Source organism: Chamaea fasciata, unplaced genomic scaffold (assembly GCF_029207755.1).
Source record: "Chamaea fasciata isolate MVZ Bird 193981 ecotype frontalis unplaced genomic scaffold, bChaFas1.0.hap1 SCAF_8, whole genome shotgun sequence".
In the NCBI taxonomy this organism is placed as follows: domain Eukaryota; kingdom Metazoa; phylum Chordata; class Aves; order Passeriformes; family Sylviidae; genus Chamaea; species Chamaea fasciata.
Genome location: NW_027094093.1, coordinates 1792816 through 1806059, shown reverse-complemented (window position 1 = coordinate 1806059; position 13244 = coordinate 1792816). Strand labels below are relative to the sequence as shown.

At 45.5% G+C, this 13244-nt stretch overlaps 1 protein-coding gene across 2 annotated transcripts; it reads left to right on the top strand.

Annotated features, from left to right (window-relative positions):
- The first annotated feature begins 2524 nt into the window (after nucleotides 1-2524).
- SPP2 (secreted phosphoprotein 2) lies at nucleotides 2525-12915 on the top strand. Of its 2 annotated transcripts, none has more exons than XM_066189222.1 (7): nucleotides 2525-2681; nucleotides 2774-2898; nucleotides 3748-3870; nucleotides 4963-5073; nucleotides 6745-6799; nucleotides 7314-7424; nucleotides 12627-12915. In XM_066189222.1, the coding sequence occupies exons 1-6, from the start codon at nucleotides 2633-2635 to the stop codon at nucleotides 7412-7414; spliced, it is 564 nt and encodes a 187-aa protein (XP_066045319.1). In that variant the 5' UTR covers nucleotides 2525-2632; the 3' UTR covers nucleotides 7415-7424; nucleotides 12627-12915. The 2 variants fall into 2 exon arrangements, with proteins under 2 accessions (XP_066045319.1, XP_066045320.1); XM_066189223.1 differs by having other exon boundaries at nucleotides 12624-12915.
- The last annotated feature ends 329 nt before the right edge of the window (nucleotides 12916-13244 follow it).

Below are 13244 nucleotides of genomic sequence, written 5' to 3'. Positions count from 1 at the left end.
TTTTTTTTTTAATCAGAGACGTCATCATTAACTTTCATCTGTCATCTGAATGTCCAGGAAACAAGGGATCAGGGATAGCTTCTCAGTGCCTGGAATGCTGTTTAGACATTTCAGCATACAGGCATATGATGATGCTGGATGATTTACATTTTAAAGGAAAATGTGTCTTGTAATTACCAAAATTTCACTCACAAAGAGAAATTATTGTTCCAGTTGTCTGGAAACAGAGCTGATTTGATTGCTGGGAGCGAAAGGAGTCTGAAAATAGTCATCTAAGAGAGGCGCTTTAATTTCCTCATTTCTTAACCAACGCCTCTTTGGTGTGTAGATTAAATCAGATACAACTCCCTTCCTCTGCCCCAAGCTGCCTTGGCATCTGGAACTTGCTGGTGGTAGAGTCCAAGTTCAGTCCTGAAATTATCAATTCTCCGTCTCACTTTTCATCACTTCTCTGTCTGTAATGGCACCACTCACCACCTGGTGCTTCCTAGCAGGGTCCTTTTTGTCAAATGCTGGAAGCTGGACACAAAGAGAATGTGGTGAAAATATCAGACCTCCCCAGAAACCCAGAACTTGAGTCTGAAAATGTAAAATTGGTTCTACTGCTTAAATATACTAAAAGCAGAGACTCAGAGAGCTGGAATAGCAAACATCTCTGTTTTCCAGATGCTGTAAAGCCAGGGCTCTGCAGAGGAACTTTGATTTCATTAAACAATTTCCAAGTCCCACTCAGCATTACTACAATCCTACTGGCAGCTTTTCTTAAGAGCTGTTCTAAGAGGACAATCTTTAAACTCTGCAGTTGGCTCAAAATTTAAAATTACTCTTGGACTGGCTACAACACTGTGCTTCAGTGCTTGGGGAGGATTTTTACATATTCAGCTGCTAGTGAAGTATTAACTGGTCCCAGCACACAAAAGGCAAATGGTTCCCTTTTTAGGGGTGAAGTGGAAAGCTAAATGTTATCCAGACCATTGTAGCAAGGTGAAAAACAAGGATCTTGAGACTCTGAACGCCAAGGCCTTTCTGTTTGAATGGTTTGAGTGGTCTCATTCCACGTGTTTCATCACCACCTCTGACTAATTGCAGAGAAATCACGGCAGAAGCAGGTCTAAGAGCTCACCTGAAAGTTTTCCCTGGTCTTGGCTCTGACAGCAGGAAAGTTGGGCACGGCACAGCGGGCTGTTCCTAAGAGTCTCCAGTTCAGTTTAAATCCTTTGCATTGTGGTGCTCTAGTGTGGCTGCAGCCACAGCAGGACATTCCTGGCAACAGATGAGGGTGTCCAAGAGCTAGGAGAGAACATCTTCAGCTGCACTGAACAAGGAGAATGGATGTAGAGAGAGGCTCTGGCCTTTAACTTGGAAAAGTTTCCGTTGGCGTATTTGACCCCGTTCCCAATGCTGAAATCCAAGCTGGCTGGTAAAAAGTGCCCACCCCTTTTTCTTTTTTGGCTCATGGACCTGCACCCAGCTCTCCCAATGCAGTGTCTGGGTGGGATGGCACACATGTGGTGAGGTTCCTGTTTGGCACCACCTCTGCTTGTCCCCCCATGGTTCCTAGCACAGTCTCCATGCTTGTATAGCTCTACCATCAGGCACACACACACTCTTTCCTGGGATGTGCCCCAGGTCATTTCCTTTCCCAGGATCCCATGGCAACAGCAGGGCATGAATCCAGTGACCATCAAGTCTGTTGGCCTTTAAGGGCCTTTGCCCTGAAACTCCTGTGGTGTTCAGTGATACCCAATTCCTTCTGTCATTTGAGGAGTTGGAGTTCTCCAGTGTCCGACTTTGTGACTGGCTGCCACGCTGCAATCTGACAATTTACCAGCAGGCGGAACTTTATTCTTTTTCTTATTAAATTTGAGCCTCCCACGAGTTCTTCTGTTTGGGAAGTTCTTAAAATGACCCCGTGTCACAAAATTCAAGTGGAACTGCAATTTGAAGGTTAATGGAGGAATTTCACTCATGAGATTTTCAGAGTGGACAGGGTTACACCCACCTCTGTCTTGTGACCAGGCAGCAACAGCTGAGCTTTCTTGAAGGCAGCAGCATCCAACATCATTTTCCAAAAATCCTGTGAACTTTTGGGCTGAAACTGTGAATCCCAGTGGTCTGCCATGTGCCTCATGTCAAGGAGTCTTCTCATGGGTGCTTTGATCTGCAGTGTGATGGTGGCAGTTCCTTGTGGGTGAATTCCCCTCTGGTGCTGGGGAATCCTCAGGGAATGCCAGCTTGGAAGTGCTTCCAGTTGCTGCCAAGACATGAAGGTCCTGGGTCCAGTGCTAAGGACAGAGTTGACTCACCTCATGAAAAACTAATGGTTAAAGGAGAACAAAATAACTAGATTCTGCCTTTGGCTATGGACATACCAGGAATTCAGTGCTGGGAAATTCAGTCCTGGGAAAAAGGCATTGCAGCCCATCGCTTATCAGAGAATTACTGCTAAATGGAGAAAAGTTGACAACAAATATTTACCCTTGGATCAATTACGTTTAAAGTGCAGTGGTCGGAGCAGAGCTTGGACAGGGGAGGTCAGGCATAGGATCAAGGCTGCATTTATATAAAGACAGAGAAATATGCACTGGGAATCCTTGCTTAGGAAGGAAAAAGCCTGGAGGAAAAACACACTATGAAGATCTTAATTTTTCTCCTCACACTGAGCATTTTCTCATGTTCAGGTAAGTTGGAGCCTTGTCCTTCTTAGGGTGGTTTTGGGGGGAAAAGTACAAGCCTACAATGAACTTCTAATGGAACCATGCCCCCCTTTCAGGGCTTCCAGTGTATGACTATGACCTCCCTATCACAGAAGAGGCTCTCAATGCTTCCATTGCACGGATCAATTCCCAGTCATGGAGCAGAAACCTGTATAGTGTTGTCAGGAGCCGAGTCATGGGAGTAAGTACGCAGACAACAGAGATCCTTTACCTGAAATGTGCTTTGCTGGGATGGAAAACTCTTTTCCACCCAGTCCTGGAAATCCAGATTTTGTTGGATGGAGTTGGCTGATGCTGCTTGAAAGAGGGTGGGTTTGGGCCGTTGTCTGAAGTTATGGCTTTAGGAACCTAAATATCTTTTGTATGCAAATTTGTAATTAAAATACTTTAAGAATTCAGATTTTTCACACCTACAGTAGAAGTCCTTGAGGGTTGTCTTGTAGGATTTTGTTCAAAAGTGATATTTTTACATACCTCCAACTAACTGCTTTGCTTTGGGCATCAAGCAACCTGGTACATCTGAAGCTCTTTCCTGATTAAATGTCCCTAAAATTTAGGATTCTTTCTCTGATGTGTATTTTTGTCATCTATCTCTCTGCACCAATTCTGGTTTAAACCTGCTGGAGTCTAAGTGCAAGCAGGAAACCCTTATCTGTTTTAATTTGTGGTGCACAGAATTATAGTGGATACTCCCCGAGTTAAGGAGTTAAAACTTCTTAGTTCAAAGTTATAATGTCCATGGTCCTGAACACCCTCAGAACCTTTCTGTTGCTATAGATGGCCTGTATCAAGTCTTCTGCAAGAATTAAAGTCAAGATGGCATATGGATTTATATAGCTTGGATTAAAACCCCCAAATATTTGAAAGTAGTGGGAATTTGTTGTTTGTTGGCGTTTTTTGGGGGGCATTGCTTTTTTCATTTTTTTTTAAGTCTCACATCTTGAGCTAAAGCACCAGCTGGACTATGAGAAAGAAAGAAGAACATTCAAAAAGGATTAATGATGTGTTGTGTTGACCCTGCTTTCACCAGGTGGACATGTGGGATGGCGATGCTTATGGGTTAGATCTGCGGTTCAGCATCCGTGAGACCGTGTGCCCCAAAGCTTCAGGGAGAGACCCCTTCACCTGTGACTTCAAAACTGGACCTTTTGTGGTAGGTGCCCCTGGTGGGAATGGGAACCCTCCCCTCCGCACAGGATCTTCTCAGGATGGGCTGAAATGCTGCTGGTGTTGAGGAATGAGGAATGGCTGGCTGCTTTTGATGCAACCTGAAGCATGGAGTGGGTGTTAGGTGGGAAGGGTCAGTGGTGGGAAACTCTTCTGCCTGGTCAGTGGGCAGGGCAGGGAGCTGAGGATTTGTCTGGGAGCAGCATGTAGTGAAGGTATCTGTGCTTTTGGGGCCGAATCCTAGAAGGAATGGCTTGTTCTCTAAGATAAGAGGGTAGAAGAGCTGATATTTCACTTGCTTTTACCTATCTGGGCACCACATAAAGGGTTATCTTCCTGTGTAGTGCAGATCCCCCCTCTTTGCTGGCAGTGCTGATCTCTTTCAGATTTTTCACTCTCAGCCTGAAATAAAAAGGGTCTTGATACAGCTCTTGCTCTCCTCTGAGTCCTAAATCACCAGCTTTGGTGGAAATACATTGTCTTTGAGTCTGGACTTCTCTGTGCACAGTTACTTGGGCCAAATCACCTCTCTGCTCTGGAGCTAAGCAGCTCATGTGTGTGTGTAGATGGCACCACATAGAACTGTTGGTTATTGCTTTGCTATTATCCTTTAAAAAGGCAAATGTTGGCTGCTACAGTGTTATCCCTGTATCCTAAACTGACACCATCCCGCTCTTCTTCTTGGGGCAGTATGGTGGTGTGGGGATGTGTTTTCCAGACTTGAGTGCAGGTTTTGATGCAGTTTTTTGTCCAGTTGCAGAGACAACGTCTTCAAAGGTAGTTTAACTTCCAGAGCTGGCGTAGCCCTGCACTGTCCTTCTCTTTGTGCTGAGCTGTGAAAAGGATGTGGAGGTTTTCTCCTACCCTGAGCAGGCTCAGAGGTTTGTACAACAAACACAGAGTTGTGGAGTCATAACATCTGTGTAGTTGTGTATAATAGTTCTCAGGTTTCTTTCTCTTGGAATTTGTTTTTTAAATCCTTCTGCAGGTTCCCAACACCAATGAGACTCCCATGAGAGGGTTTGTATTGGATGTTTGCTCTTGAGAGAGAGATTGGGTCTATTTTGTTCTGTTGCAGCCCACTGCTTCCTGCAGGAGTGTTGTAGAAGTCTCCGGGGAGCTGATTGCCAACATCACCGTGCGGTGCCATCGAAGCACGTTCAGCTCTGAATCGATGAGCAGCGAGGAGGTAAGGAGTGGGAAAACCCATTTTTGCTGCCTGGAGGAGTGAAACTTCTGCTTACCCTCTTTTAATGAGAAGTCAGGTGTCTGTGTGTGCTCCTGTTGCAGCTGGAGGTTTGGATCAGCTAAGTGGCTGTAGTTTGAAATCCAGCTGTCAGCTGTAACACTTCTCTTTCCATCAGCTGAGGGCTCTGACCTTGCCTGGGAGAGTGTGACACATCCAGCAACTCCAGCACTTCCTTCATTCACTATGGGCCTGGAGAACAGTGACTGGCACTTCTTGGACACACACAAATCCCTATGGTTCTGACTCTCTTACCAAACCCAGCTCCCAGCTGAGCATGTCATCACAAGCACAGCCCGGGGCATTTGGTCTGCTGAGATCTCTGTTCCCTTTTTGAGCGATTTTTTGGCTTTTAGGGTGTTACTCAATGCTGACCTAACCTGGGAGTTCCTGCTGACTGTTTTCAAACTGTGCCAGTGTCCACTTTATCCATGAACTGATTCTTGAACTTGTTTGTCTGCACTTAAAACACAGCTCCACAGTGGGTGTTGTGCTTGAGGGAACAAAGTTTAGCAAGCAAGGATATGGACAGCTTTTATTTTTGGAAAATTCAGGGAGCTAAATGAAGAAGTTGAATTGTAGAATCACAGAATAGTTTGGGTTGGAAGGGTCCTTAAAGCCCATCATGTTCTGCCCCCTGCCAGGGGTGGGGACACCCTCCACTTTTCCAGGTTTCTCCAAGGCTCATCCAACCTGCCCTGGAACACATCCCAGGATGGGGCAGCCACAGCTTCTCTGGGCAGCCTGTGCCAGGGCCTCACCACCCTCAAAGGGACAAGTTTCTTCCCAATATCCCATGTAACCCTGCTCTTCTTCAGCTTAAGGCCAGTCTTCCTTTTCCGTGAAGTCCCTGTCCAGCTGCCGTGTAAGCAAATAGGATTCTTTGTTACTTTTCCTTGGCTTGAATTGTCAAATTAGCTCTTCATTTATTCTTTTTTTTCTCAAAATCTCCATTCAGAGCTGGTTAGCAAGTGCACCCCAGGAAGCCTGGCTCTGCAGAGCAGAACGACTGTGTGTGAAGCACTGGAATGTGTAACACAGTCTGGGATGTTCAGTCAGTCCTCTGTGGGCTGACATACCCGTTGTTTAACAGGGCACTCAGCACAAACACTTGCTTTTACAAGCAGACATCTTCCCCCAAGTCTTCCTTAACCATCACTTAAAATTCAGTGCGGTTGCCAATGTTCCTGCTGGGGAATATATTCCCTGCAATGTTAATAAGGAATAAATGCCAAAGGGAATTACTGCACTTGAAAAGTAAAGTGTTTCCCTCCGCAGAGGGCTGCAACAAGTGCACTGTAGCCCTTGCTGTGGATCTGTAACTTTGCTCAGGGGATCTCAGCTTGGCTGAGGTGGTGTTGGTGTACCTGTGGTGGTATTTGGATGGGAGAAGGAATTGTGATTGACAGAGGCTGGAATCACAGAATATCCTGAGTTTGACGGGATTATGGAGTCCAACCCCTGGATTGCAGGAGTACCAGCAATAATCTTGTTTTCAGCGAAATTAAGAATAAGGTTTGGAATTACTTTAGTGGCCAGCTAGTGCCTGAGAAAATGGAGAGGTGGAACTTCTTGCCAAGTGAGGTTTTTAAAGAAATGTCTTTTAATTTCCAGATGATGCATGTGCCCATAATGACCCCCGACAGGCGAGGCAGTGCTCGCAGGGAAGGTAAGCCAGTTCTGCCATGCTGGAATACCGTGACCTGTTTTCCTCTTGGAACATCTCAAGGTCATCTGTCTGAGGGTGAAGACAGTGTGAAAGATCAACTGTTTGCTCCTGGTCATGGGCAGCTGGTTTTTCCCTTGCAGAGGGGTGTCTAGTTGAGGGTGCAGGGAGGGCACTTTCCTGCCAAGCCAGGCCCTGCTGAGGTTTATACATTTTTTGGATTGCCAGAATTGTGCTCTCATAACCAGTACTTGTGTGCAGAATGCAATGCTGAATGTTTTCTATTCTAGAATCACAGAATGGTTTGGGTTGGAAGGGATCTGAAAAATCATTTTGTTCTACCCCCTACTGTGGGCAGGGACACCTTCCACTATCCCAGCTTGTTCCAAGCCCCAATGTCCAGCCTGGCCCTGGACACTTGCAGGGATCCAGGGGCAGCCACAGCTTCTCTGGGCAAAAATCAACAGAAGCTTGAAAGCATCTCGTGCTCACAGATGTCTCTATGTTCTTTTTTCAGATGAGCCTTTTGCTCCTGAAGCCTTCCCTCCAAGGAGAAGAGGCAGCAACCCTGGAGACTGGAACAAGCCCAGCTACTTCAGCCCTGACAGGATGGAATAACCTGGTTTGGGTGAGTGTGGGTTAGGGTTAGGATTGGGAGAGTCAAAGAACCTACAGCTCCAGGAACACTGGGGCTGGAAAAGGCCATTCCAGCTGGGCCCCAACTTTGTTGCTCCTACATCTTTCTGATGTGGACCACCCATGGTGATGGAGTTCTGGTTAGGATAGGCTTAGGGTTAGGCTTGGGGCTAGGGTTAGCATTTATACACCCTGGGTTTGCAGGTTTTGTGGCAGAGTGGGGAGGTGACTGCTAAGGATGAAGGACTTTTAGCTGCTTCACTCCTTGGCTACAGAGCTTGCAGCTGTCACTCACTTTTTAGTTGTCCATCCCGGATCCTCTGGCATACACCGTTGGTCCGGGGTACAGGTACTTCGAAAAGCATTCAGGAAAATCCATTTGTAAACTCAGATTTTGAGTTTAGCGTAGAGTTCTATCCTTTTTACCTCCATTTTCCTCGTGACGAGGACAGTGAGGGTCTGGAGCATATCCAGAGAAGGGATATAGAGGAATGGCCATGTCTTTGTGCCAAATCAGCTGCCCCAGGGCCACACAACTCCTCAAACAAAAACTGAAGGGATCTGGGAGAACCCACGGTGTAGTTTGCCCGGGAGAAGTGCCTGCCTTGGAGGATCCGTGAAAGAGATGTTTGAAAGCCAGTTAATGGGAATGATAATGAAAGGCACACGTGATTTATTGGAGCTGGCAGGGCCTGTCCTACACAAAGCACCTTTGCTGACCTGCCTCTGCGGCTCTGTGTGAGAGCAGCTGTAACTGCTGCTGATGCTTTACCTGCCGTCTTAAGGAGTTAATCTAAGGGAAGTGGTTTGAAAGAGTGCACGCACAGAATGAGCTCATTCTTTGGCATGCTAAGCAGGTTTAAAGTAGTTGGGAAGGGGAAAGGAAATTACTTAGTGCTCTGTCTTTGTGATTAAAAAGACTTCGAGTACATATCATTAGCAGGTCTCTGTCCCCGTGGAGTGCCAAAACTGAGTGCTCCCTGCGTGTGGAGCTCAGCTCTAGCCTGCTGCGTTGGAAACGAGACAGTTTTAGACGGAATTCAGGAATTTAGCACCGGTGACTCACCAAAAGCTAACACATGTTACTCATAAGCATATCCGTGGTAAACCTCGATGTGCTGAAGGAGACAAGCCTCCTGCTCTCTTGGAAACGAGATATCAAAGGAAAACCCAGGCATTTTCCTCTGTTTTTAATAATTATTTCATTAAATCCATATGCTATTTTAGTTTAACCCTAAAGCCACTAAAGCCAACAGGCCTTTTTAATTACTGTCTGCCTTCTTATAGGAATCTCTAACTTTTCTTTGCCCTTGGAAAGTGCCAGGTATCTTTAATTCTCTGGTTCTCGAGAAGAGCTATCCCCTTTTAAGCAGCACTCAGAAATACTTTGTGTTCTTGTGCCTAATGTCTAACAAATCTCCAAATCAAAAGCAAGATGTAAAGTCTTCCTGAAAATAGAACGTGAAGCCAGTGGGGAGAAATTTATGGTTCTTGAAACCCAGAGCAGTTCGAAATTTAATCCTTTCTGCCTGCTCTTGAAGACGGGTTGCAAGTGTCATTTATGGAGCTGTATTTTATGCAAGTGTCATCTATAGAGCTGTGTTTCCAATGAGTTTCCTGGGTTTTTGACATGTTAGAGGCAGTTACATCAGGAGATTTGAAGAGAATATCAACTCCACCCCCAAAGCCCCTTGTTTCTTTTGCTTTTATCAATTTGACTTATTAGTTGCAAAGTCTGGAGAGGAATCTTCCTGATTTCGCTTGTATCCAGAATTAGAGGATTTCATTTGAAGCCAAAAATTAAACAGATTTCATGTGTCTGAGGCCAGGAAAAGTTATTCCCTGCTGTTTTCCCTGGGTTTTGGCATATGTGTGATCCTGGCTGGCATTATTACAAGCCGTGCAGGGTTTGGTGGGGGCATGGGAAATGAGTGCCGAGTTTTGAAATGGCAGGAGGCTCGACTGGCTTGGCTTAGCTTAGCTGAGAAGATTTTGGGGGAGGCTGGGGAAATAGCAATTTAATAATAGAAGACTTTCATCTCTTACTGAAAGAACCTGGTGCTGACAGGCAAAGCTAGACAAGTCCAGGTAAGAAATGAAATGCGATTTTTTTTTTTTACACACCAGAATGGGTAACTGACTGCTGCAAAAATTGCTCAGGCAAGTGGCTGACAGTTTTTCATGCTGGATTTTACATTTCTTAGCTAGGCCTTCTTATCTTTTTGGCTTCAGGAATTATTTCAGGAGAATTCTGTGGCTGACTTTGTGCAAGAAGCTAGGCTAAATGAACTCACTGGCGCTTTGTAGCTCTTTTTATTTATTAGAATGTGCTAAATATTCAGGAGGAAAAAAATCGGTGGAATTGTTATATAAAGAATATTTTCAAGTCTGCAGTCTTCAGACCCACCAGTCTGTTGGTGCCTGCAGGAATTAGAAATTGAATATGAAAACCCCCATCAATGATTAATGAGCTTACTTCAGTGACAAGTCCTAATCAGATTTTCTGGATTTATTTCCTCCTCCGTCTCCAGAACTGGGGAGATTGTGAAATTCCCGTGGCATGCTCTGGGGCCAGTCTTTCCCATAAATAGTTCAGGCACACAGGTAGTGACAGGAGTGGGGAAAGCTGCTGTACAAGAGCTGATCACCTGTTAGCAACCAGAGCCTGCAACGACCTGGAATCTACTTAATGGTGCTCATGGCTCTGAATTGCAAAGAGGAGCCTAAGAACAGCTCAAACTTGCTGACCACCTTAATCCCTGGGGAGCAAAAGGGCCCTAATGCTTTGCTCTTCCAAAATCATCTGTCTAAGGCAGTTTTTTCATGTGCACACCCGTGAATTATATCTGGAGTCTCCCCAGCAATGCTTCATGTCCTTGAACAGGAAAATCAAGAAGCAAGTTCCTGCCTTTGCAACATACAAGTAGATGGTGAATGCTGATTGTGTCTTACTCGTTAATCACACAAGTGTTTTTAAACAGGAAATCAGCTTCCTTAACAATCAAGCCAAGGGGCTGTGATTTCCTCCTGAAGTTTTCTGTGTTTTCCTTACAATTGCTCTCTGACTGAGGTCTGTCACCTGGCACAGCTCGCTTCTGGTGGTGGTGGCAGTCCTGAGGAGATGATTAGCAGCAGCACTGCACGTGCAGGAGTGGATAGACTGGCATCCTTAAATATTAGGGTGGTTTTTTGTTTGTTTTTTTTTTTTTTTTCAATGGAAGAATAACAGGCAACATCGGGCCTCTTCTCATACCTAAGAAATTCAGAATCTGAACTTCAGAGTGAAATGGATGCTTGTCTATCTGTCTCCTATAAATATAATAACAGAGCAGGGTCCAGGGCTCTCCTGGGGTATGGAAAACTGAGCTTTAAACCCCAGTGTCCTCGTTAAAGAGCTGCTTAATTTTAGTCGCAGTTTTATACCCTCATGTCTTTGTTTTTGCCTCTCCCGTTCACCCACCCACTTTCTAGGGTTCTCATAAAGGAGCTTATTGCTTTCTGTGGGGGAGAAGAAAAAAAAAAAAAAAAAAAAGAAAGTGAAGCACCAGAGGGAAGGAAAGTCCCTGCAGAGCGGGATCTTTTGCAGAGTGCATGAGCTCCGTGTCAGATGAGCTTTGGGAGCAAGAGCCGGGCAGTTTGGTGCTTGGGGAAGTGACAGGCTGCTGTTTCATCGCTCCTGCCGTGGAGCCTGGCTATGATGGCCGAGTCCTCGGTGTCGCCTGGCAGCTGTGATGCGCTGTGGCAGGGGACAGCATGCTTTCATCTGCTCAGAGGCAAAGGGCCTGGAGGGAAACAGAGCCAGGCAGGACCTTTCCTGCAGCTGGGGTCTGAGCGTGGCGCAGGGATGGGGCAGAGGTGTTACAGCAGAGAGGAGAATCGCTGTGACAGCCTCCTGGTGTTGAGAACAGCAGCAATTTTTGTCTTGCCCTTTGTCCCCTCCTTGATCTATTTTTAAGGATGAGACCCACAGCTGCACGGAGGAAATTGTTCCTGACCATTTTGCACAGGTGGATCCTTTCTCATTTGTAATGTAGTAGCACTTACATACTTTAAAAATAATATTTTCATCTTAGCAGTAAGACCTTCTGGGACAGGGTCTGCTTCTTACTCTACACATGCACTTCATCTATTATGACCACATGCTTCAGCGCAATTTATTACAGCAGCACCATGCAGCCTACTGGAAATCTGAGATACGGGCCGTTCTAGATGATCCATTAGATTCCACAAGCCCCTTTGTCTAATTCCAGGAGAAAACCAACAGGAATTCCTTCACTGGAAGAATGGAAAGGGCTCTTGACTGCCCTCAACCTATTGCTCAGTGGTGGATTTTAGAAATGAGTTTGTCAAACAATCACACAGTTGGGAAGAACCTCTCAAAGCAGGGCTGTGTAGCTGAGATTGGAATACCATGGGATAGAGATCCCTCATCCTCCTCGGGCTGCAGACAGGAACCCTCTTGGGCAAAGAATTTCTCCTTAAACTGAGCTGGAATTTCACGTGTTCCCTCCAGTTCCTGTTTCTTCTGCTATTCCTTGGTCCCCAGCAATGACTGCAGTGGCTGGCCCTGGCATCCCCCATCTCAGGGGCTCCTGGACAAGCTGTTCTTAGAGAGTCACTATATTTAATCCCTTCCACACGTGTGGACTCTCCTTTCTTGCTCGAATTTATCTCTACAATTTTACTAACAAAATTGTCTTAGAGAAAAATTTCAGGTTGCCATGGTGACCAACTTGCTGAAGACAACAGTGTAGGCTACAGAGTGCTGGGGAAACTGTCACATGTTCCCTCTGAAAAACATATCTCTGATTTCTTCTGAATATTGTCCTCTCAATTCAGATCCATTTCAGAGCAGACCATACATCAGCTTCTAGCCTCAACCATCTCTGCTTTTGAGACTTGACAATATGAGTTGATTTGTGTCCTGTGGGTCTTATTTCACTGTTGTTAATTTTTCTAACAGTCTTCTTCTTTTTATTCCTTTTTTTTAGCCCTAATTAGCCATTGCTATGACATTTGTGCGCATATGAAATGTTTTGCGTATGCAGGTTTCTTTTTGCAGATTCCACAGGGTGGGAAGCAAATTAATAAGCAGCTTGTTGAATCTGAGTACACTTCCCCCGTGGATGTTTGGTAGGTTCTGAGACAAATTCTCAGCTCTGATATTTCTCCTTCCTCTCTGTTTTTAAAGTAGATTGGAGAATGAGAAGAGTCAAGATTCAAAGATCCAGCATGGGAAGAAAGAACCTGATGCCTTGGCCCTTCCTTTTTGGTGAAAAAACTGTTCTTCCGAGTGAGAGCCTTTCCCCAAACTCCCTTTCTGCTCTGATGGCAATTGGAGGAGCTCATGAGATTCTAAATACACTCTGATCCATCCATAGCCCTTCTTGATGTGTTAAGTCTCCCTGGTAGAGCTCGAATTTAACTGTGTCCAGGACATTTCCAGCATCCCATAATGATGCTATTAAAAGCTCATTATTCCATTTGTTTGTTCTGCTTGCTTGTAATTTTCTGTGATGCTCATGGCTAATTATTGATTATTCAAACTAATACACCCACACTTAATTCCTTTCTCTCCGGGCTGCAGCAGCTGCGGGACAGAGGAGCTTTGCTTCAAATCCAGAGGCTGGAGTTGTAGCCCACCAGGAATCTGGCTTTAATGGGTACTTGGTCGCTAATGTGGAGAGCTGAGGGCTCTAATGACGCTGATTGTCAGGTACTAATGGCTTTTGGAAGAAGGCCAGGTTAGAACAGACCTCGGATGTGTTCCTCACCTGGGAAAGGTCTCAGCAGTCCTGTCCCGTTCTCTCCA